The sequence below is a fragment of the Dipodomys merriami genome, unplaced genomic scaffold (genome assembly GCF_024711535.1).
Source record: "Dipodomys merriami isolate MVZ:Mamm:240054 unplaced genomic scaffold, mDipMer1.0.p SCAF_4, whole genome shotgun sequence".
NCBI lineage: Eukaryota > Metazoa > Chordata > Mammalia > Rodentia > Heteromyidae > Dipodomys > Dipodomys merriami.
Genome location: NW_027205603.1, coordinates 49,878,812 through 49,902,891, shown reverse-complemented (window position 1 = coordinate 49,902,891; position 24,080 = coordinate 49,878,812). Strand labels below are relative to the sequence as shown.

General features: G+C 43.5%; 1 protein-coding gene and 1 long non-coding RNA gene across 2 annotated transcripts in view; one reads left to right on the top strand and one right to left on the bottom strand.

Moving 5' to 3' along the window:
* Zbtb10 (zinc finger and BTB domain containing 10) overlaps window positions 1-10,908 on the bottom strand; it is a 46,615-nt gene extending 35,707 nt beyond the window's left edge. Inside the window, exon 1 of the mRNA XM_069990973.1 lies at window positions 9,928-10,908. Within this exon, the coding sequence (XP_069847074.1) occupies window positions 9,928-10,908 (981 nt within the window). The remainder of the gene's footprint in view (window positions 1-9,927) is intronic.
* A 1,173-nt stretch (window positions 10,909-12,081) lies between these two features.
* On the top strand, window positions 12,082-19,575 carry LOC138806271 (uncharacterized). Its single transcript, XR_011365759.1, has 3 exons — window positions 12,082-12,381; window positions 15,026-15,090; window positions 18,092-19,575. It is a non-coding gene; the product is annotated as an uncharacterized lncRNA (long non-coding RNA).
* The last annotated feature ends 4,505 nt before the right edge of the window (window positions 19,576-24,080 follow it).

Here is a 24,080-nt window from a genome sequence, read left to right as displayed (position 1 = left end):
GAGGGACAGCACTCAGGTCCAGAGTTCAAGTCCCATGACTGACAAAGCAAAACAACAACAAAATCCAGTAAATATTCTACTCAGAATAAAGTAGTTAAAGGATTGAAAAACCAGCTGAAGGTTTGGCTCAAGAAGTAGAGCACAAAAAAAAAAAAAAAAAAAAAGAAGTAAAGCACCTGCAGGCTGGGAAGGTGACTCAGTGGTAGAGTGCTTGCCTTATGCATGAGGCCCTGAGTTCTATTCCTCAGTACCACATAAACAGAAAAAGCCGGAAGCTGAAGTGGTAGAGGGCTTGCCTTGAGCTGAAGAGCTGAGAGACAGTGCTCAGGCCCAGAGATCAAGCCCCAAGACCAAAAAAAAAGTAGAGCACCTGCTTAGCAAGGACAAACTCGGTATCCAAAAATATAAAAGGCTTGAATAGTCATGAATAAAATCAGAATTTTTCAAGCCTTTTATATTCACGAATGGATAAATAACAAGGGTCTTATTCATTTCATAATATGCATGAGTAAAGCACGAATACTATACCCAGTCTGTGCCAGGAACCAAAATGATTTAGATCTATACTTCATTATTGCTAGGAGAGAAACTTAAGGAACTTAAGAGTACAAATAAGGACGTTATAATGACAGAGAAGGGTAAGTATTCCAGTTTCCCGGTAGGTATATAGTGATGGTTGGAAAATAGGAATTGAGCATAGCTTTAAAGATATGAGTGGTAAGGAAGAATTACATTCTAAGCAAATGAAGTAGCATGGGAATAAAAACAAAGCTCAAAATTCTAAATTCATGCAAAAAACTTCAGGGTGTTCCTCCAAACTCATAAAAACAATTAAATGAATTGAATGATGAAATTAAAACAATGGAAACTTAGACATATTTATTAGTGGTAAATGTTCAGCACCTTTCATCAGATCATAAAAAAACATTGCCTATGTGGCAATACACATAAGTAATCCCAGTATTCAATAGAAGCAAAAAGACACAGAATTCCAGGCCAGTCTGGACTCCATAAAGAGACCCTGTATATGTGTGTGTACATACATACATACATACATACATACATACATATATATCTGCAAACATAGAACATGGAAGGGGAAAGGAACAGAGATAGAGGGCTAATAATTTTGAGGGGCTGGGAATGTAGCTTAGTGGTAGAGTGCTTGCCTTGTATGCATGAAGCCCTGGGTTTGATTTCCCAATACTACATACACAGAAAAAGCCAAAAGTGGCACATGGCTTAAGCAGTAGAGTACTCGTTTTGAGCAAAAGAAGCTCAGGGACAGTGCCCAGGCCCTGAATTCAAGTCTCAATAATAATTACTATTATTAAAATAATAAAAAGAACTATTATTATTTTGAGTTACACTGCCCTACTCCCTACTATACATGAAAGCAAAGAGGATGAAGAATAGAGAATAAAGCAACTGGTTCCTTGGGAGGTTGGGTACTAGTGAGAGCAGGTTGGGCTAATATGAAAAGACAATGGATATGATCCAAATATATTATTAGTAAGTATGCAAATACAACTATGAAACTTGTTGAAATTGTATTATGAATGGGGGAAGAGAATAAAGGACAGTGGATAAAGAAAGGGAGAAAACTGACAGGGATACATTGTATACATTAGTGGATATGTCACAATGATAACCTTCTTGTACTAATATATTCTAATGAAAATTAAAATATCAATAAATAAATCAATGCTATGAGCACATGACAGAGCTACTCTGTATAGATACATATTCCAGGGTTGAACCCAGGGCCAGACTTTTTAGAGGTAGTTATAGGATTGGACAGGGAGAAGACATGATTGGGGCACCAATGTGATGGATCACTATCAGGAACCGAAAATACTGTAATGACTTGGGAAGCTACTGCTACTGATGTATGTTATTTGCAAGAAATAACAACTTTGAAATGAGAAAGACTGTTAATGAAAGGTAGTCTGGAAAATATTTAAAAGGTTTTATCAGTAGAATTTAGGTGACAAAATAGATGGGAGAAAGAAAAGGAATGGGAAGACTCAGTCTTTTAGCATTCCAGTTTGGGGAACTAGCGAATGCCATCAACCTGTGGTGCTTCCTCCCTTTTTGGGATAGAGGAAGAAAGAGAGGCTAACTTTAGTTTCAAGTAATACAAACCTCAAGAAGTTATCTAAGTCTAACCATTAATGATCAAATACTGCTACTTAGCCAAAATCAACTAGTACTTACTTCCCTAAGAATTTCATTTTTTTGGGGTGGGGGGTCCAGTCATGGGGCCTGAACTCTGGGACTGGAAGCTGTCCCTCAGCTCTTCAGCTCAAGGCTAGCACTCTACCATTTGAGCCACAGTGCCACTTCTGGCTTTTTTTTTTTTCTGCTTAGGTGCGAACCCAGGGCCTCATGCATGCAAGGCAAGCGCTCTACTACTGAGCCACCTTCCCAGCCCCTCATGTTTTTTTTTGATAACTAGATTAACAGAAGGTTTGTACTATACAAAAAAGTATAGACAGCATTAAAAAAATCAAAAGCTGTATACTTGTTGCAGCCACTCATTGGAGCAATGTATTGGAAAACATTAACTTCCACTTCAAAATTTTAGAAAAAATAAAATTCAATTTATGAAATAAAAGACAAAGCCAGGAGCCAGTGTTCCACACCTGCAATAATCTTACCTACTCAGGAAGGAGGCTGAGATCTGAGGATTGCTGTTCAAAGCTAGCCTGGGGAGGAAAGTCCAGGAAACCCTTATCCAATTAAGTACCAAAAAAGTCAGAAGTAGAAGCTGTGACTCAAGTGAGAAATAGAAGCTGTGACTCAAGTGAAGGGACAGCGCCTAGACCCTGAATTCCAGCCCCAGGACCTCCCCTGCCTTATCCTACACACACATGGAACTTGTAGTGGTATGACAAATTATAATCCTTGGTAGAGAACAAAGCTTTCTTTGGAATGGAAGCATACTTGACAAGCCAAAAGCAGAAGGGGGGAAAAAAGTGGGGGGGGGGGAACAGGTGAGAAAGGAAGGGAAGGAGTGGAGAGACAGAAAAACAGCTGCTCTCCTTTGTAGCTTTCTGATCCCCTCTATGATATACAGCATTCCCTTGTAGCTTAAGAACTATCCCTAGAAACACTTAATTCTGTAAGAAGGGAAGGAAAGAAAGCAGATGCATTTGCATCTTCAGGTGTTTCTAACATCCAGTCTACTTTTTAGTCATCATTAAAGATAAGCTTTATTGCCAGGTCTCTCCTTGTATTAAATTATAAACTGGAACTACGCTTCTACACACCTCACATACAATCTGATTATGATTCTTCTCTAGTTAAAACTGCAATAGCAGTTCATTAACAAAATAAAATGTAATCTTGTTTTTGTTTATTTCTTGTGCTGGTACTAGGGATTGAACTCAGGACATGGTCCTGTCCCTCACAACTTTTTCACTCAAGGCTGGCACTCTACCATTTCAATCATAGTTCATTTCCATAAAATGTAATCTTTACAGTATGAAGCCTTCAAGTTAACTTACACCCTGGCTCAGGAACCTTGCTACACTTCTCTAAGGGAGATCAAGATTTCATTCTTGCTGGGTGCCAGTGGCTCACACCTGTAATCCTAGCTACTCAGGAGGCTGAGATCTGAGGATCATGGTTCAAAGCTGGCCCAGACAGAAAAGTCTGTGAGATTCTTATCTCCAATTAATCACCAGAAAACTGGAAGAGGCGCTGTGGCTCAAGTGGTAGAGAGCTGGCCTTGAGCTGAAGAAAACTCAAGGACAGTGCCCAGGCCCAGCATTAGCCCCACAAACCACCCCCTCCCCCCAAAAAATTTTTGTATCTAGGCTGGGCTGGGAATGTGGCTTAGTGGTAGAGTGCTTGCCTTGCATGCATGAAGCCCTAGGCTTGACCCCTCAGTACCATATAAACAGAAAAAGCCAGAAGTGGGAATGTGGCTCAGGTGGTAAGAGTGCTAGCCTTGAGCACAGAGAGGCTCAGGGACAGAGCCCAGGCCCTGAGTTCAAGCCCCAGGCCTGGAAAAAAAAACACCAATAAAACCATTTCACTTTCTTTTTATTTGAGGGGAAAACTGGGGAGAACAGTATTAGAATGTGAACTAACAGCCTTGTGCTTACTGGGCAGGCACTTTACCCCTAGCTCTTCCTTCCCCTGGTCCAGCCTTAAGACACCCTTCTTCATTTTCCTTAAGCTGCTTCCAAATGCAGGGCCAGAAAACCTTCCCTTCTTGGTCAACACCTATATGATTATTGTAATTAATGACAAGAATTTCTTTCAACTTTGACAGGTAAAAGTGCTGATCATGCCAAGCGACACTGGCTCAGACCTGTAATCCTAGCTATTGAGAAGGCTGAGATCTGAGGATCACAGGGTTCAGCCTGGGAAAGAAAAGTCCTTGTGACTCTTATCTCCAATAAACCACCAGAAAACCGGAAATGTTACTGTGGCTCAAGTGGTAGAGCACTAGCCTTGAGCTGAAGAGCAGTGCCCAGGACCAGAGTTCAGGCCCCATGACAGACCAAAAAAATAAAAATAAATAAAAAGTGCTGATCATTTTTCCTTTAATATCTTTACTGTTCTTTGAACATACTTCTATTATACTTTATCATTTTGTCAAACCTGTCTCTCACTAGAATAACAAGTTCCTTGAGGGTAAAGAAAGTCTTATAGATTTTATCTCATTGCCTAATATAAAGCTAGCCTTCCTTCCTTTTTTTTTTTTTTTTTTTTTTTTTTTTTTTGGCAGAGCTGTGGTCTGAACTCAGGGCCTTGGACTTGCCAGTTAAGTACTCATCCACTGAGTTAAATCCCCAACCCCAGTAAATTTAAGAAAAATTCCAATCACATCTATAAGATACAATACCAAAAAACAAAAACAAAACAAAACAAAAAACAAAAACCTCACGAGAAACTAAACAGCTTTCTTATTTTAAAAAAATTATTGCATAACTGGATGCTGGTACTCACTACCTATTATCAGGAGGCTGAGATATAAGGATGGAGTTTCAGAAAGCCAGAGTAGATCTGTGGCTCAAGTGGTAGAGCGCTACCTTGAGTAGTAAAAAAGATTAGGGACAGCACGCAGGCCCCGAGTTCAAGCCTTAGGACTAGCAATAAATGAGTGGGCACATTGTAAAATAGTAACTTAATGAAACACAAGCCCATTTAATATTTTAATAATAATATGAATTAAATATATTATCTTAGTAATATTTACTTAATATTTAATATCAATCTTCCTGCTGTCTTTTAAACGTTCTTCCTAAATTGTTAAATAATAACTAATCAAATAAAAATAGCAGAATAAAACAAGAAACAACAAAAATCTAACAAATAAACCTTTAGTCCTATTTGATCAAAAACAAGAAAGTGCAGTGCCAATAATTCTTTTCTAGCAACTCAGGAGGCTGAGATCTGAGGATAGCAACTCAAAGCCACCCCAGGGGAAGACAAATCCAAGGACTCTTAATCTCCAATTAACCATCACAATGGCAAGGCTCACAAGATAAAGAGTATCAGCCATAAGCAAAAAAGCCCAGCAGGAGTGTGAGGCCTAGTTCAAACCCCAAAACGGGAAAAAAGCTGGTAGGATCTATCTCACCTTTGTTTGCTTCACCTGATAACATATCAATCAGCATTTCAATCACATCCTGGGTGTCTGGAAGCGTAGTGAATTTCGGGAAAGGTTAACAAAACTTTTAATAACAATAATTCAGGCGCATGTCACAGGATGAGTAACATATAAACAGTCAGGCTTGTGTGCATGTAATCCTAGATACTCAGAAGGTTGAAATATGAAAATCATAGTTCGAAGACAGCTCAGGCAAAAAAGTCAGTGAGACTTTTTTTTTTTGGGTGGGGGGGGGGGAAGCAGTCCTGGGCTTGAACTTGGCCTTGTCACTGTGCCTGTGTATCTTTTGTTCAAGGTTAGCCCTCTACGATTTGAGCCACAGCACCACTTCAGGCTTTTTCTGTATATGTGGTACTGAGGAAATTGAACCCAGGGCTTCATGCATACAAGGGAAGTACTCTACCACTAAGCCACATTCCCAGCCCCAGTGAGACTATCTCCAATTAATCACCAAAAAAGCCAGAATTGGAGCTGTGACTAATGTACTGGCTAGCCTTGAACAAAAAAGCTCACAGTGCCAGCACTTAGGTTCTGAGTGCAAGGCTCAGGGCTGGCACCAAAAGGGGAAAAAAAGCTGACTCAGTGATTTAGTCTCAGAATTTCACAATTGGGCAGAAAGTGGTCTGAACCAAGATACAGAGGTAAGTAATCACTATAATTAAGGCAATTTTAAAGTCCTCTAGGCCTGATACTCAAAGACTGAATGTGCTAATCTTTGGACTTAACTCTGAAGATATTATTGAAAATAAAACTAAAAGTTGGATGCTGATATAACTTGTGTATAATCCTATCTCCTTAGATAAGAGGCTGAGATCTGAGGATCAGAGTTCCAAGCCAGCCCAGGCAGGAAATTCCATGAGACTCTTACATCCCATTAATCAACCACAAAAAAGCTAGAAATGGAGCTGTGATTCAAATGGCAGAGCACTATCTTAGAGAAAAAACAAAACAAAACTCAGGGACAGTTCCCAGGCCCTGAGTTCAAGCTCTAGGACCAGCATACACATACATACACACATATATACATATATATATATACACATACACACAAACAACAACAACAGCACTAGCACCTGGCACCTTCATAAAACAAAATGAAGGTTGGGAATGTGGCTTAATGGTAGAACGCTTGCCTTGCATGTGGGATGCCCTGGACTTGATTTCTCAGTACCATAAACAGAAAAAGCGGGAAGTGGCACTGTGGCTCAAGTGGTAGAATGTTAGCTTGCCTTGAGCAAAAGAAGCACAGGGACAGTGCACAGTTCAAGCCCTTCCACTCACAGTCCCCCTCCCCCAAACAAATGATGACAGTAAATAGACTCTGCTGATGAGGATGCTCAGCAGGTAAGGGTGAAAATGGTCCAAGTACTTTATATTCATATATGAAAAAAGATCACTGAAACCTACTGAAATGTTTTAAGGAGGGAAAGGAATGATTAGAAAGAAGGGGGGGGAGTATGGGTTGTGTTTGGGCAAAGAACTATGTACGGAAATGTCACAGTGAACGCCCTTGTACAACTAATATATAGTAATAAAAATCTTAATAAGCCTTTGCCTAGAGGCTTGGCTCAAGTGATAGTGTGCTGGCCTGGCAAGCAAGCAGAAGACCCTGGGTTCAAACTCTAGTACTGAAATTAAAAAAAAAATTTAAAAATGGGAGAAATAAAGTAAAAGTCACCTCTTGCCTAAATTCCGTAATTCTTATTAGACAGTTCATAAGAGACAAGGTAATACAAGATACTCTTTGTGAAAATGAGAAAAATTACATGTATGAGAAATAAGCTCAGAATGTTCAGCAAGATTCTTACAGCCAGTCTTAGAAGGTAAAAAGAAAATATTTTGCACTCTAGAATCAAGAGTGATTCCATGAGACAAAGTGGCTTCAGAACTTACAGAAGTGCTGGCACCAGTACATACCAAGCCACCAAGTACAGCTCATTGGTACAGCATTCACCTTGCATGGGCAAGAGCCTAGATTGGGTCTCTAGCATTAAGTAAAAAAAAAAAAATTCTAAAATTTTGCAACAATAATAACTAATAAAGGAAAGCAATCATGAAAATATTAGTTATGAAATGACTATTGCTAGCCTATGTACTTTGCATATATGAGGAAATTACAGGTTATTTTCCTGTTAAGAAAGTAAGAGGTTCAGGAGGACCCAAGCCCAGCAAGACCTTGGACCCAAGAAATTTGCATTCAGGCTGTGTTATACTGCCTCCTACAGGTAATCAAAACCTTCAGGGCAACAAATGAACTTTGCTCAAAGGACTAAGATTAAGAACCTGTCACTCATATTGATAAGACAAAAAAAATGTAGTGGTACTTGGACTAGCAAGACACCCTCCATACTAAAGTTAATCAGAAATGACAAGGATCAGTTCAAAGTGAAAACACTCAAAATTCAATAAAGGGGACCATACACAGCCTTTAGACTAACAGATCTGGCAGTTCAAATTAGGTTTTACTGTGATACAGATATATAATGCCTAGAGAAGGATCCACACATACTAAATCTACCTAAAGGTTACCAGTTAATTCTTTCCTCTGGATTTCATGTTCATTAAGCAGCTAATTCTAATTTGCATTCCCATTCAGATCTACCTATAGGAATAAACTAGGCTTGTGATGAGAGGGTAACTGGTCCACTGTAGATTAAAATTTATTCCAATTGCCTTTTACAAGTTTTCTTTACTACCAATCTACCACTTATTCGGAAAAATGCAGTTTTCATTATTCACAAGTTGCCCCCCTTCATCATCTTAATAACTTCAATATTACTTAACCCTTTTAAAGCCCCAGATGATTCTCCTGTAAAATGGACCAACAGAAAGTGCTTGTCACACAGAAGCTAAGAAAATGTTAGTTCTGTCTCATTCCATTCCCTAAACCCACAAAACTAGTAACTTCAGAAAGCTTACTCCAAATCCATTCTTTTTTCCATTACAACATGCCTTATAGGCTCTAGTCTCAGCTGTCACTCAGGACTTAGGACAATTTACTTAACCTTTCTGGGCTTTGTATATGTAAGTGACCTTCCTTCTAGGACAACTGAAACTTGTGCAGAGAAACAAAATGAAACAACTATTGCACAGTCCACTGGGAAAAATACCCTTATACTTTAAAGTTAAACTTCTGGGAAACTTTTGTGCTCATGGGGGTTACTACTGCTCCTAATTAACTCCAGTATACATAGCTTAACTGCAAGAATACTCCCATAAACAGCACAGCAAAGCACAAGACAGGAGGAGAATCCAAATGTTGACTTTTAAAATCAATGACTGGCTACCAATACAAAAGAATGAATTTCATCATCACCACAGGTTGGCTAGTCACAAAAAAGGAGAGCTAATCAACATGTTTGGCTATCAAAATGGTTAGGCTACTATTTTAGATTAGAAATGTTCAGACTAAAAACTTGCTTTCTAAGGACCAATCATTTTCCAGGAGTTTGGAAAATAAACCCCCTACTATTCCAAATCTGACACAGAGCTTCACATCTAACATTTCCAATGCTAAGTTTAAAGTACTTCATGCAAATTGTTTACTACGAAGTTTTTGAAAGGGAAGAATGTGAGAAAAATCTCAGAACAGAAATCTAGGTGAAAGTAAAGAGAAAACCACAGTAACTTTACCAAAAGCCAAGCCTTGCTAAGAAGGTTCAACAAGTTCAACATAGGTGAGTTTGAGCAAAATCATTCACAAAAGGAGTGAAATCGATTCTTCAATCAAATAGATTCCTCTCCTTTTAAGTATCGCTCTAGTTCACGTGATCTTGACAAGATACAAAAAAGTTTTCAGGCTGGTTGTCTTCCTGACAGGGATAGCACCAAAGCTGAAGCAAATAGATACACTCTCCTCTGGAGTTGTCAGACTTCCTCCAGTGCACTAAACCTCCGTGCGCTAGGAGGCTTCCCTAAAATCACAACTGGCAAAAATATTTTGAACCAAAGTCAATCTCTCAAGTGAAAAACTTCAACCTCACTTTCCTTTTGATTCAGCCTGAGAGGCAAAGTTTGAGTCATAAAACTAAAGAAAAGAAATCCGGCGCAGAGATTAGAACACTGTCATCCCAGTCTTCTCGACACAGACACAACTTCATAGAAAAAAACTTTGTTCTCTCGGGCTTCACCGCCACCATCACACCACTACCACCGCATAAGCTCCCCGCACCTCTCTCCCAATTGGCACAACGCCTCCACCCAAGCAAATGGGGATTTTAGATTTTAGTAGCCGCTAAAGCTTTCTCGATTTAAAAAAAAAAAAAAAAAAGATCAGAGAAAGGGAGCAAGATAATCTGTACCTGGGCGTTGGCTTCGTGGAGTTTGTGCTCGGTGGAGACGTGGTGCCTGAGGAGCAGGGTCTTCTTGTAGTTGCGGGTCCCTCGCGAAAGCTCATCGTGCCCAACTTGGGGAAGATCCACGGTCCTCCCATCCTCAGGGGTCTTTTGGCACCAGCCGCAAAACATCAGGCCAGTCTCCTTGGAGTAGCGCAGCCAGGGGAAGTCCTTGAGCCAGGAGGTCTGGAAGGAGCACTGGAGCTTCTGCATCAGGGACTTGGGCCGCGCGAGCGGGAGGTGCTGGACAGTCTCTCCCTCGCCAGCTCCCACGGCGCTGCTCTCCGCTTCGTCCCCGCCATCGCCGCCCGACCGCCTGCTGCTGCCGCAGCTGCCGCCTTCCGCCCCGCTGCCGTCGCCCAGGCTCGCCCCCTCCTCCTCGTCCTCCGTGCTGTCGCTCAGGGACGCGCCGTCCGGCATCAACTCCTTCCCTTCCAGCGCGTCCAGCTCCAGGTCCACCGCCGCCGGCCCGCGCCCATTGAAATGCCTCAGGGGCCACGCCGAGGTCTCGGGGCGGCCGCGGCTGCTGCCATTGTTGCCGAGACCCCCGCCGCCACCACCTCCTCGGAAGGCCAGAGTCCGACGGTTCCTTTCCGCTAGCAGGGGGCCCCCCACGCCACCGCCGCCCAGCGACGTGGGGCCGCTTGCGTCTTGGGGGAGCAGCAACTCCTTGGCTTCCTCGGCGGCGGCGGCGGCGGCCACCCCAGCAGAGGCCTCCGAGTCGTGGGGCTCCAGGCCCTCCAATTCCATTTCCTCGTCGGCCCCCCGCCCATTGGGCTGAGGGAGCGCGGGCGGCGCCGGCGGCGGGGGCTGTCTTGGCAGGGGCTGCTGCGGCCAAGTCGAGGCCTCCGCGCCCGCGTTATTGTTCGTGGAGGGGCCGGCGCTGGCGGTGCCCAACCCGCCTCCTCGGAACGCCAGCGTCCTGCGGTTCATCTCACTGAACGACATGGCGCGCGCCGCCGCCGCCGCCGCCGCCGCCGCCGCCGCCGCCGCCGCCGCCGCCGCCGCCCGGTGCCCCGGCTCGCGCCCGGCCTCGGGCCGCGTCCCGCGCGCTCCCCGCCGCTCCCCCTCCGTCTCGCCTCCGCCTCCGCCTCCGCCCCCGGCGTTTGGGTCTCGCGGGGCTCGGCCTCACCCTCCTGGCCGGCTCGCGCTCGCTCCCGGGACCGCCGCCGCCGCACGCGTCCACGGCCGCCGGGCCGCCGCCTCCGGCCGTTCTCCTCGTCCTCCGCCCCCCTGCCCCGCCACGCTCCGGGCAGCGTCCCGCGCGGAGAAGGGGGCGGGCGGCGGAGCGCGGAGCGGCGAGCCCAGGCGCGTGGGGCCTTCGAAGTTGAGAAGCGGAGTGCGGGGAAGACCCAACGCTGCGCCCGCTGTCCCCTCCTTGAACGCGGAGCGCACCACACCGACCCTCCAAACAAGATATCCTTCCTCCGGCACGCTGTGGAGTCCCGACGCCGACGCCGGCTGCTGAGGCGCTGCGGGCCGGAGGCGCGTTAAACTGCTGGGCTCCGCCACATAACGAACCGACAATAAAGCCGGCGGAGCGCTTCCGTCCGACCAGGCCCTGGCGGAGGTCGAATGGCAAATGAACAACGGACCGTGCGCCCACAATGCACCGGGGTAGCAGTAACCGCTGGAGGGGGAAAGGGTGGGGGCCGGCTGGGGGAGGGGGGCTGGGCTTGGGGCTGGGCCGGGGTGGGGTGGGGGCGCCTGGGGACCGGGAAAGGGGCTGGGCCGCGCCTTTGGCCTGGGGGCGGGGGTGCGGCCGCGGGGTGGGGGGGGGGGAAGGAAATCGCCTAGGGGCGGGGGTGTGTAAGGGGGGGGACAAAAGGCCGGCGTCGGGCTAGGGGTCTGGGGAGGGGGCGGGCGTGTGCGGCCGGGGCCGGGCTAAGCGGAGGACAAACAGCTGGCGAGTGTCAGGGTCTGGCCGCCACCCCGCCGCCCGCCCGGCCGCCCGCCGGCCGCACGCACCTACCCGCGCCCGGGACGCACATTATTTTCCTCCACGAGTTCACCTGGGACTTTGGAAAGCACTGCGGTGGCAGCTGCGCTCCAGCCTTGTCATTTGCTGGGGGTGGGGTGGGGTGTTTGAGGGGACGGTGGGTGGTGGCGGTGCCCGGGCCAGTGAACTTATTCGGTTCCTTCACAAAAGACTGGACCAGGCGTTGCCTCTCACGCGAGGAGGTTCCAGGAGCGGACACCTCCTCCGCCGGTGCATTGTGTGCGCGAGGCAGCACCTCGGGCCCCAGGCAATAATCATTGCACCGAAAATGCACCGCCCCGAGTGTCTTATTGCTGTGATGAAATGGAAATTTAAATAAAAGGTCGAACACGTGCGTTCACTGGGAAGTATTGACATGGGTGTTACATCACCAGCAGCCAATCAGATAACTCCAGTCGTGTTTATACTTCTACAACCACCTTGTGAGTATTACAGTCTGTCATAACGTTATAAATATTAGGCAGGGTTTTCCCCACGAGCGGGGAGGAGTCTGCTTCTACCGGCGCCGTGCGCGGTTCCCAGGGCAGATGCAGCTCCGGAGATCGGAGATCGCGCCCAAAGACAAAAATCGGTATTTTTAAAGCGTGCACCGTGTACACTGCGTGGAATGTAGAATGGTTCGGACAGATGGACGGGGAACGACCCTTCCACCGTTACAATCTTAGTCGAGTTTTTTGTTTTTTTTTTCAGAAAAAAAGATTTTCAATTTGGAGCCCGCATCCTCCTGGTTTTCACATTTGTTTAAATATGCTAAATCTACCGAACACTAACGTGATTACTAGTTAGATGTACATTAAATCTGAAACACAATTTTGTCCAAGCCTATTTCAGGTCAATTAAAAAATGTTATCAAACTGTGGAGGTACACCCCCCCACACACACATACCCTTGCCCCTTTAAAGAAACTATTTAGGAATTGGAGGCGTGGCTAGTGGAGCACTAGCCAATGAAGGAAAGCTTTAAGTACCCCAGTTCAAGTCCTGTCTTGGCCCTATAAAGAGAACAGAAAAGAAAGGAATATATTTATTAAGATTATATCACAAACTAATATAAAATGTGTTTTAAACAACTGAATAAAAAGATGAATGGGCAAGTGGTTGTTTTTTTTTCATTTACATCTTAGGATATGCTTTGAGAAAGGTAAATGAACCCTTTGCAGTATTAGATTACCACATATGAGGTATATGTATTTTTTTAAAGCACACATTTAGTGTCTTCTAGTTTTATGGTTCTTATTGTTCTTAAAGTTTCTATTTTTTAAGTAAAGATAGCATAGAAAGCTTTAATTAGGAATATGGTATGTTTTTTATATTAACTGTAAAAGGCAAAATTTCCCTAACATACCATTTTCTTTTTTTAAGAGATCTACCATGTATTCCAAATTCTCTGTTGTCCAGCACAGCATCTTTACTAAACATATGCGTGTATATACGTATTCATACATTGATTGTACAAGTTTTAAACTTAATCCACTGTAATTTTATTATCTATGTAAAGAAGGAGTGTTATATAGCAAACAAAACAATAAATTCTAATTTGATTGTAGTTTCAATGTAAGAAATGACAGATACTATTATCCACAAAAGTCTTGGGTTGAGTTAGTTTCCCAGTAATAAACTTACTGTTGCTTATCCCCAGACCACTAGTTGATGAAGGCCACTTGTTCTGATAAGAGTTCACAGATAAGTGCAGTTGTAGGTTCTGATTTTTAGAAAGTTTAAAGCAGTAAGAACTGTGACCTGGCCCTTAATCTGTACTTTGGAGAAATAGAGCACTCTGCATAGTATGACTATTTTTGTAATATAAGAGGCACCTGTATGAAGAATGCAATAGTTCATAATGCTTTGTCCATAATGAATTTTTTTAAGTTCTATATGTTTTGTTAAAAAAATTGTATTCCGCTTATGGCCTTTTTCCCCTTAAAAGAGGAATTACTGAAGTTAATTGTTATCTAAGATTAAGGTGATGGAAAGTAAAAATGGGCTCTTTTTCTTTCACTTTTTTTTTTTTTTGTCGGTCATGGGGCTTGAACTCTGGGCTTAGATGCTGTCTCTGCACTCTTCAGCTCAAAGCAAGCACTCTACCACTTGAGCTACAGTGCCACTTTCGGTTTTCTAGTGGTTTATTGGAGATAAGAGTTTCACGGACTTTCCTGCCCGGGCTGGGTTTAAACCATGATCCTCAGATCTCAGCCTCCTGGGTAGCTAGGATTACAGGATGAGCCACCGGCACCTGGCATTGTTTTGCATTGTTTTGAGACAATGTAATGTAGCCCAGACTGGCCTCAAACTCAAGATTATACTATCTTCACCTTCTGAGTACTAGTATTAATTACAGACACACACCAACATGCCTCACTCTCAAAAGGCACATCTCATATTTAGATTTAAATATGAACTGATTAGGAATGTATCACTAGATTGAAGTGATACAAATAAATGACTTAAATTCTACGACCTAATAGCCAGACAGTATATACATGTATACACACACACACACACACAGTCCTTTATACCCTGACACACACACACACACACACACACACAGACACACACACACACACACACACACACACACACAGTCCTTTATACCCTGAAGGAAGATTGGAAACCCTAAAGGAATCAGAAATAAGCCTCAAGGGGACAGCAATCACCACTCTCAGAATACCCTGTAACAAAGGAACTGAGTAAGAAGGGGATCTCCTACTCTATAAGTATAGTTTTTAGGAATTCCCCACCCTCCCAGTTTCCCACCAGCAAGTAGGGATCTGTTCTCCCCTCCAGCCCCTATATTTTCTGTTAGGGTTCTACCATACTTAAGGGAATTTCCCCCTTTTGTTTACCAGGGGAACCCCTCAAAAGGGGGCATCCCCAACCAATTTGTCCCCTCATTTCACTTTAGACTAAGAAAGCTAATGGAGGTGATGATTGATATTGACCTACCATAACTCTACCATAATCAATTCCTCTTCCTCACTCGTTGCATTGATTGATTGATTGATTGATTGATAATTTTCTGTGCCAGTTCTGGGGCTTGAACTCAGGAGCTCACCCTTGTCTATTTCAGTCACAGTGAACATTGGACCACTTGAGCCATGACTCCAATTCTGGCTTTTTGTTGGTTAATTTAAGGTAAGAGTCTCTTGGATTTGTCTAGCTAGGACAATAGGTATGAGCCAAGGATACTTTGGAATTTATTCTATAGTCCAAGCTGGCCTAGATCCTTCTACCTCAGTTTCCCAAATGACATTATATATGTGAGCCAACATGCCTTTTCTTAAAGAGTTTTGCTGGGTGCCAGTGGCTCACACCTGTACTAGCTATTCAGGAGGCTGAGATCTGAGGAACATGGTTCAAAGCCAGCCTGGGCAGGAAAGTCCATGAGACTCTTATCTCCAATAAACCACCAGAAAAGGGAAGTGGTGCTGTGATTGCCTTGAGCTGAACAGCAGAGGGACAGCGCCAGGGCCCAGAGTTCAAGCCCCATGACTACAAAAAAAGCCGGGGGGGGGGGGGGCGTGGTTTAAGAGTATGCCAGGGACCTGTAATCTCAGCTACACTGGAGACTGAGATCTGAGGATCACTGTTCAAAGCCAGTCCTGGCTGAAAGACTATTTCCAATAAACAACTGAGAAAAAGCCGGAAGTGGAGCTTTGGCTTAAATCGTAGAGTGCTAACCTAGAGCAAAAAGAAGCTCAGGGATTAGTGCTCAGACCAAGTTCAAGCCTCAGGAATGGGGCAGGGGAGGTAATCTTCAAACACATAGTAGAAGAAAAAAAATGTGCAAAGAAATATAACAGAAAATTGGCAAAAGAAAAAAAAATTCGAAGTAAAAAAGAAATACAAGTGTTGAAATCCAGATATTTATCCTCTTAAAGTTCATGTGTTGAAGTGTACCCCCAAGGTCATGGGATTGAAAAGGGGTCTTTGTGATGTGATTAGATCATGAGTTCAGAACCCTCATCAAAGAGATTAGTGCCCTCTAAAAAGAGAGCTGAGGGGCTGAGAATGTGGCTTAGTGATAGAGTGCTTGTCTAACATTCATGAAGCTCTAGGTTCACTTCCTTAGAACCACATAGAAAAAAAAAGCCAAAAATGGCATTGTGGCTCAAGTAGTATAGTGATGTCTGTCCGTGAGCAAAAGTGGCTCAGGGACAGTGCCCAGGCCCTAAGTTCAAAGCCCCAGGACTGGCAAAAAAAGAGAGACATGCAGTGACACATGCAATGACTGGTCCCTAACTGGTACATAAATTAATATATAATTACAGCATGAATGGAAATTAAAAAGATGTTCATCAGAATGGAGGCAATATTTAGTAGTAGAATCTTTGCTTGTTTATGAGACAGGGTCTAACTGTGGAGCCCAGGCTGGTATCAAACTGGCCTCAGTCTTTTTTTTTTGGGTCCGGTCATGGGGTCTGAACTCTGGGCCTGGGCACTGTCCCTCAGCTCTTCAGCTCAAGGCTAGCACTCTACCACTTGAGCCACAGCGCCACTTCCGGCTTTTTTTTTTTTTTTTGCGTATGTGGTACAGAGGAACTGAACCCAGGGCCTCAGGCATGCAAGGCAAGCGCTCTACTACTGAGCCACCTTCCCAGCCCCAGCCTCAGCCTTTTGAGTGTTGGAATTGTGGGTGTGTAACACCACAGGACTCTATTCACCTCTTCAGCACAACTCTTCAACTCCTGAAATACATAATTTATATTGAGTACTTAAGAAAAAAATTAGTGAAGCTATTTTCACTTGAAAAAAACATTAACTTCAGTTGTCAATGACATAGTTTCCCTAGGACTTTTGGGAAAACTATGGTTCCTTTTTATTCCTCTACTTATGAACCAGTTTTACTCTACCCGTCCTCACACTCACCCCCATAAATGAAAGATCTAAGAGGTAAAAACAATGGTGTTCCTTTTCTTTGAAAACTTCAATCCTTTTTAAACATTACTTACCTTACAAAAGCTTAAGTTTACATGCATACATACCCTTTAATTGTTTGTCTGGAGAAGCCAGTAATCTCTTCAAAATGCAAATCAGAATCTGTCACCCCACCCACACTAAAGATTCCTAATCTCTTCAGGCCTAAACCCTAGAAAGTTTTAATCATTTTATTTGTTGGTCTTCATTTTAAAACATTTTAATATACTGGGTGTAAGGGCAAACACTCCCAGTGTTCCTAAGGCCGGATGGAGTGTGAGACCAGCCATGACTACATTGGGGGACTGTCTCAAAAACCCAAAAAACGTAATCCTGAGAGCTGAGAGCTGAGAGCTGAAGATCACAGTTCAAAGCCAACCTGGACAGGAAAAGCCATACCATATGGCTTTAAAAATTTTTTTTGCTGGGGGGCTGGGAAGGAGGCTCAGTGGTAGAGCACTTACCTTGCATGCCTAAGGCCCTGGGTTCGATTCCTCAGCACCACATAAGCAGAAAAAAAAGCCGGAAGTGGCACTGTGTCTCAAGTGGTAGAGCACTAGTCTTGAGCTGAAGAGCTGAGGGACAGCACCCAGGCCCAGAGCTCAGGCCCCATGACCAGACCCCCCCCCAAAAAAACCCTTTTTTTGCTGGTCCTGAAGCTTCAATTCTAGGCTGAGTCTAGGTGTGGTCTCTGAACTCCTTTTTCTTTGCTTTTTTTTTGGTCGGTCGAGGGCTTGAATTCTGGACCTGGGCACTGTCTCTCAGCAATTCAGCTCATGGCAAGTGCCCTACCAGTTGAGCCACAGCACCACTTCTGTTTTTCTGGAGATTAATTGGAGATAAGAGTCTCATGGACTCTCCGGCCCGGGCTGACTTTGAATTGCCATCCTCAGATCTCAGCCTCCTGAGTTACAGGCATGAGCCACCAGCACTGGCCCCTGAGTTCCTTTTGCTGGTCTATCAATCTACCACTTGAGCCACAGTACTACTTCCAGCTTTTTCTGTGGTTTAATTGGAGGAATGAGTATCTTTCCTGCCAGGGCTGCTGGCTTCAAACTGTGATCCTCAGATCTCCACCTCCTGAGTAAGATAGGATTACAGGTGTGAGCCCCCAGTGCCTGGCTTAAAAAATGTTTTAAAATGTCTGCAAAGCCCAACAAAGTGTGGTATATTTACTACTGCTTTGGTTTCCTCTCACATTGATTCTTCTCTCTTTCAGGTTTCTTCCAGAGCCTGGCTTCTTCCTGACCTTCATATTTGCTTGGATCCCTCTTTTACACAAACTGTTCTTTTTTCCTTAATGTTTTTGTTCTTTTTTCCTTAATGTTTTTCCTTCCTTTCTCCTAATAAACCCCCATTTTTCCTATAACCTAACAGTCACCTTCAACCCAACATTCTAATATCCTGTTAAAGCTGAGGTATATGTCAGTGGGAGAGAGTCCTATGGATTCACTCTCCTGCATGCCTCCCCTTAAAAAAGAACCTAATGAATGTCCTGAGTGAGATTCTCTGAAGAAATCAGATCTGTCTTTGTAGCCCATGCTGGCTTACATATACCACCATAGTCCAGGCTTGAGTTTATTTTTTATTCAGCAGTTAATTTTTTAAATTTTTATATATAATGTAATTTTGTATAATTGTTATATTTTGCACAAAGGGTTTACCATTTTGTAAGTCAGATAATGAGTACATTTCTTGTTAGACAATGTCACCCTGTCATTCTCTCCCAGTTTTTTTTCCCTCCTGTCCTCACTCACAAGTTGTACAGTTCATTTTCAACAGGTCTAGTACCATTGCTGCATTTGTTTACCTTTGTCCCTCCATTTCTGTGCTCCCCTCCCCTCCCCCAAAGACAGATAAATGAAAAAACAAAAAGGAAAACAAGAAAGAAAGCTCTTGTTGCCATTTCCTGGAGTTCATCTTGATAAATATTGTTTCATATGATCGGATACACAGAGTCATTGTGCCCTTGTTTTCCTCTCCTAAGAATACCCTCCTATGGTCTCACTGTATGTGAGTACCTAGAGTCCTGCATAAGTCGTCATGTCCAGGTGCAAGTTAGCTAAATTTAGCTTCTGTATATGAGAGAAAACGTGTTGTTTATCTTTCTGTACTTAGCTTATCTTTTCTTTTTTTTTTTGTTGGTCATGGGGCTTGAACTCTTGGCCTGGGCGCTGTCCCTCAGCTCTTTAGCCCAAGGCCAGCACTCTACCACTTGAGCTACAACAGCCACTTCTGGTTTTCTGGTGGTTTATTGGAGATAGGAGTCTCACAGTTTTTCCTGCCCAGGCTGGCTTTGAACTGTGATCCTCAGATCTCAGCCTCCTGAGTAGCTAGGATTTATAGGCGTGAGCTACCAGCGCAGGCCTAGCTTATCTTTTTTTTTTTTTTTTTTTTGCTTATGTGGTGCTGAGGAATCGAACCCAGGGCCTCAGGCATGCAATGCAAGCGCTCTACCACTGAGCCACCTTCCCAGCCCCTAGCTTATCTTTCTTAACATGATTTGTTGTAGGTCCATCCATTTCCCTGCAAATGTCTTATTCTTTCTAAAGATATCTAGCAGTTAATTTTTTTTTAAAGTACATGCTGTAGTGCCCTATGCCTGAAATCCCAGCACCCCTGAAGCTGAAGCAGGAAGATGAAGAATTCAAGGCCAACTTGGGCTACATGGTAAAACCTGACTCAAAACAAAAAAACCTGCAAATATGTGTCTCTATATGTATACAGAAATAAAATTATTGCTTTATCTGTGAACTTAGGTTTTTGGTTTAAATTTTTAGGAATTCAAATTAGCTAAGCATTTTATGATTTGTCTCTATTCTGCTTAATCATGAATAGGAAGTCACCCTGTACATTTTGAAAGAGATAAAGTAAGGCAAAATTCCAAGTAGTGAAGGGATTTGATATTTATTTTTAGTGAAAATATTAAAACCACATTCACATTACTGATTTCTGTTAATTGGCAGACTTATCTCACGTATTTACTGACACTTGTGGTCAGTTTCATTTTTCTGTCAGTTTCATTTTTCTGGTAGATTGAAGCACAGATATCACAGGAATATACTTTTCTCATAAGTTCTTCAATACAAACCCAATTCTTTTCACATGAGTCTGACAAGAAAAGATTGGAAGTACAAAAAGGATGCCATGAGCTGTGGCTCAAGTGGTAGAGCGCTAGCCTTGAGCTGAAGAGCTGAGGGACAGCGCCCAGGCCCAGAGTTCAGGCCTCACGACCAGACCCCCCCCCCAAAAAAAAAGATGCCATGACATGAAGAGACGGTATACAAAGAAATGCCACAGGATTAGAGGCATAGTTCAGATGATAGAGTGTCAGCAGAAGCATCAGATACTGAGTTCCAGTCCAGGTCTCAGGCAAAAAAGAAAGAAATACCACAAAGCAGGACTTTGTACACCATTTTATGCAAAACTTAACATGGGACTTTGATTCTAAATAGAGTAACTCCCATCTCCCAGAATTTGCAGATAATGTCAAGATCAGAAAAGACTTTGCCTTGAAAACTAAAGCTAACAAGACCAACAATGTAAGTAAAATGCCATCAGGTTTTACAAAAGAAACTTGGTGTGTCCTAGATGTGATTAGGGTGTTTTTACTTTCTTTTCAAGATTGAGTGTACACCCTGGGATTAAAGTTTAACCGTTTCAAAGAATCTTAATTCTTTCAGGTCTAGGCCAGCATCCTTCAACCTGGAGTTTGATTAGTACTGGAAATACACAATAGGAGTACATGCCCACATGGGTTGTTTTTAAGAAATGGTTCACATGCCAGGCGCTGGTGGCTCATGCTTGTAATACTAGCTACTCAGGAGGCTGAGATCTGAGGATCATGGTTCAAAGCCAGCCCGGGCAGAAAAGTCTGTGAAACTCTTATCTCCACTAAACCACCAGAAAAACAGAAGTGGCACTGTAGCTCAAGTGGTAGAGTGCTAGCCTTGAGCTGAAGAACTGAGGGACAGAGCTCAGGCCCAAAGTTCAAGCCCCATGATCGACCAAAAAAAAAAAAAAGAAGAAGAAGAAATGGTTCACAGGCCTTGAACTTCCAAATGGACTCTTCCCACCAAACCCCAGTAGCTCATACCTGTACTCTCAGGAGTCTGAGATCTAAGGAATGTAGTTCAAAAAAGTCTGTCAGTTTTTTTTCTTTCTTTTTTTAACCAGCTCTGGGGGGATTTGAACTCAAGGCCTGGGCACTGTCCCTGAGCCTCTCTGTGCTCCAGGCTAACACTACCACTTGAGACACAGTGCCACTTCCAGCTTTTTCTGTTCATGTGGTACTGAGGAATGGAACCCAGGGATTCATGCGTGCTAGGCAAGCACTCTACCACTAAACCACATCCCCAGCCCTTGTAATATTTTTTAGCAAAAAGCCAGAAGTAGAAGTGTTACTCAGGTGGTAGAGCACCAGCCTTGAGTGAAAAAGCCAAGTAAGAGTACTGAGCAGAAAACCCAAGTACTGGCACAAAAACAGACAAAAAGAAAAAAAAAGAAAAGAAAAAAAATCCAAACGAATAAATGGACTTCTAGAAACTGAACTGCTGGTGAATGCGTCTCTCAAGATAGCTATTCTTTTCTCCCTTTCCTTCTATAACTATCTCTTCCTTTGCCAGAGAAAGCATACTTTTTACCCACTATTAATTGTACTGCCTCAGAATGGAGAAGGGGTACCAGAAACAAATAATGTCCTTAATTATCTGCTTAGTAACACTTTTGCTACTCTGATGGAGGACAGTTGAAGTATCAGTGGATTATTAAAGGTAATTTTAGCCAATGCTGGTGGCTCACTCCTGTAATCCTAGCTACTCAGGGGGCTGAGATCTAAAGATCACAGTTCAAAGCCAGCCTGGCAGGAAAGTCCGTGAGATTCTTATTTCCAATAAACACAAAGCAAAACAAAAATAAAAACCTGGATAGAGAACTGTGGTTGAAGTGGTAGAGTGCTAGCCTTGAGCAAAAAAGCTCAGGGACAGTGCCCAGGCCCTGAATTCAAGCCCTATGACCAACAAAATAAATAATTAAAATAATGTTAATTGTCAGATCTCTAAAAGGTGTTTTACAGATAGCTTAGAAGGAATTTAAAGCATGTCATGACATACCTAAAACAAAACCCCTCTATCTCCACCAGCTATGTTTTTTTTTTTCTTTTTTGGTGCACATATGTTCTCAGCACATATACAGAACAGAGAAGTAAAATGTATGACAAACTCACCTCTAGTAAACTCATCCTTTGCACCCTAATAGCAAAAATAAGTAAGCAGTGGTGGCTCTTATGTTATCCTAGCTCCTCAGCAGGCAGAGTTGAGACGAATTATAGTTTGAGATCAACCTAGGTAAAATGTTCATGAAACCCTTAACCAAAACAAAACAAGCATGGTGGTATACACCTGTCATTTCAGCTACACAGGAGGTATAAAAAGGAAGACAGAAGTCCAGGCCACCTAGGCATTAAATTCAGGATCCTATTGGAAAAAGAAAAGGGGGGCTGAAGTGTGACTTAAGGACTAGAGTAGCTGCCAAACAACCTCCAAACAAAAACCCCAAAATAATGAAATGCATTTAAAAAAACTGGGCATGGTAGCACACCAATAATCCCACCACTCATGAAGATCATGCAAAATAATGTTCAAAAGCAGCCTGGCTACACATCTAGAACTTGTCTTAAAACATCAAAAATAAAATATATTTCCAGTAAGTCCTATGCCTATGTTTAATATCAGTATAGTGTATGTAGCTTTTATCAAATGTGCACTAATAATTACAATGTTGTTCAGTTTAGGACAGTTTTAAACATGACCCTAGAACTTCAAAAATGAAATTGAAATTGAAAAATAGATTTCTGAACAAACGTGTGTGTATACATGTATATATGTATATATAGTTGTTGCCAGTCCTGGGGCTTGAACTCCAGGCCTAGGTGCTGTCCCTGAGCTTTTTTTTTTGTCAGTCACTGGGCCTGAACTCTGGGCCTGGGTGCTGTCCCTCAGCTCTTCAGCTCAAGGCTAGTGTTCTACCACTTGAGCCACAGCGCAACTTCTGGCTTTTTCTGCTTATGTGGTGCTGAGGAATTGAATCCAGGGCCTTATGCATGCAAGGCAAGCACTCTACCACTGAGCCACTTTCCCAGCCCATGTCCCTGAGCTTTTGTGCTGAAATCTAATGCTCAATCACTTGTCCCACAATTCTACTTCTGGATTCTTGGTGGTTAACTGGAGATCAAGCATACCATGTTTTCTTGCCTGGGCTGGCTTTGAACCATGATCCTCAGACTTCAGACTCCTGAGTAGCTAGGATTACAGATTTGAGCCACTGGATCCCAACTTGAATATAAATATTTTATAAAAATCTGTGGGGCTGGGGCTGGGAAGGTGGCTCAGTGGTAGAGCACTTGCCTTGCATGCTCGAGGCCCTGGGTTTGATTCCTCAGCACCACATAAGAAAAAAGCCGGAAGTGGCGCTGTGGCTCAAGTGGTAGAGTGCTAGCCTTGAGCTGAAGAGCTGAGGGACAGCGCCCAGGCCCAGAGTTCAGGCCCCACGACCGGACCCAAAAAAAAAAAAAAAAAAAAAATCTGTGGGGCTGAGTATTAGGACACTTGCCTGTAATCCTCGTTGAGACCAAAGGATCACTTTAGTTTAGGACCACCTTGGTCCTGTCTCAAAAAAAAATTATGGGGCTGGGAAGGTGGTTCAGTGGTAGAGTGCTTGCCTTGCTTGCATAAGGCCCTGGGTTTGATTCCTTAGCACCACATAAGCAGAAAAAGCCAGAAGTGGTGCTGTGGCTCAAGTGGTAGAGTGCTAGCCTTGAGCTGAATAGCTGAGGGACAGTGCCCAGGCCCAGAGTTCAAGCCCTTGATCGCAAAAAAAAAAAAAAAAAAGTTGGAAAGCAGAATGAAAATAAAGCATAAATTTTCCAGTTATTCAAGTATCTTCCAATTAAGAGTGATGGGTATCAATTATAGTATCTAAATTAAAACTAAAGGGATGATTTAAGAATGCTACCAAGCCGGGCGCTGGTGGCTCACGCCTGTAATCCTAGCTACTCAGGAGGCTGAGATCTGAGGATCGCGGTTCAAAGCCAGCCCGGGCAGGAGAGACCGTGAGACTCCTATCTCCAATAAACCACCAGAAAACCGGAAGTGGCGCTGTAGCTCAAGTGGTAGAGCGCTCGCCTTGAGCTGAAGAGCTGAGGGACAGCG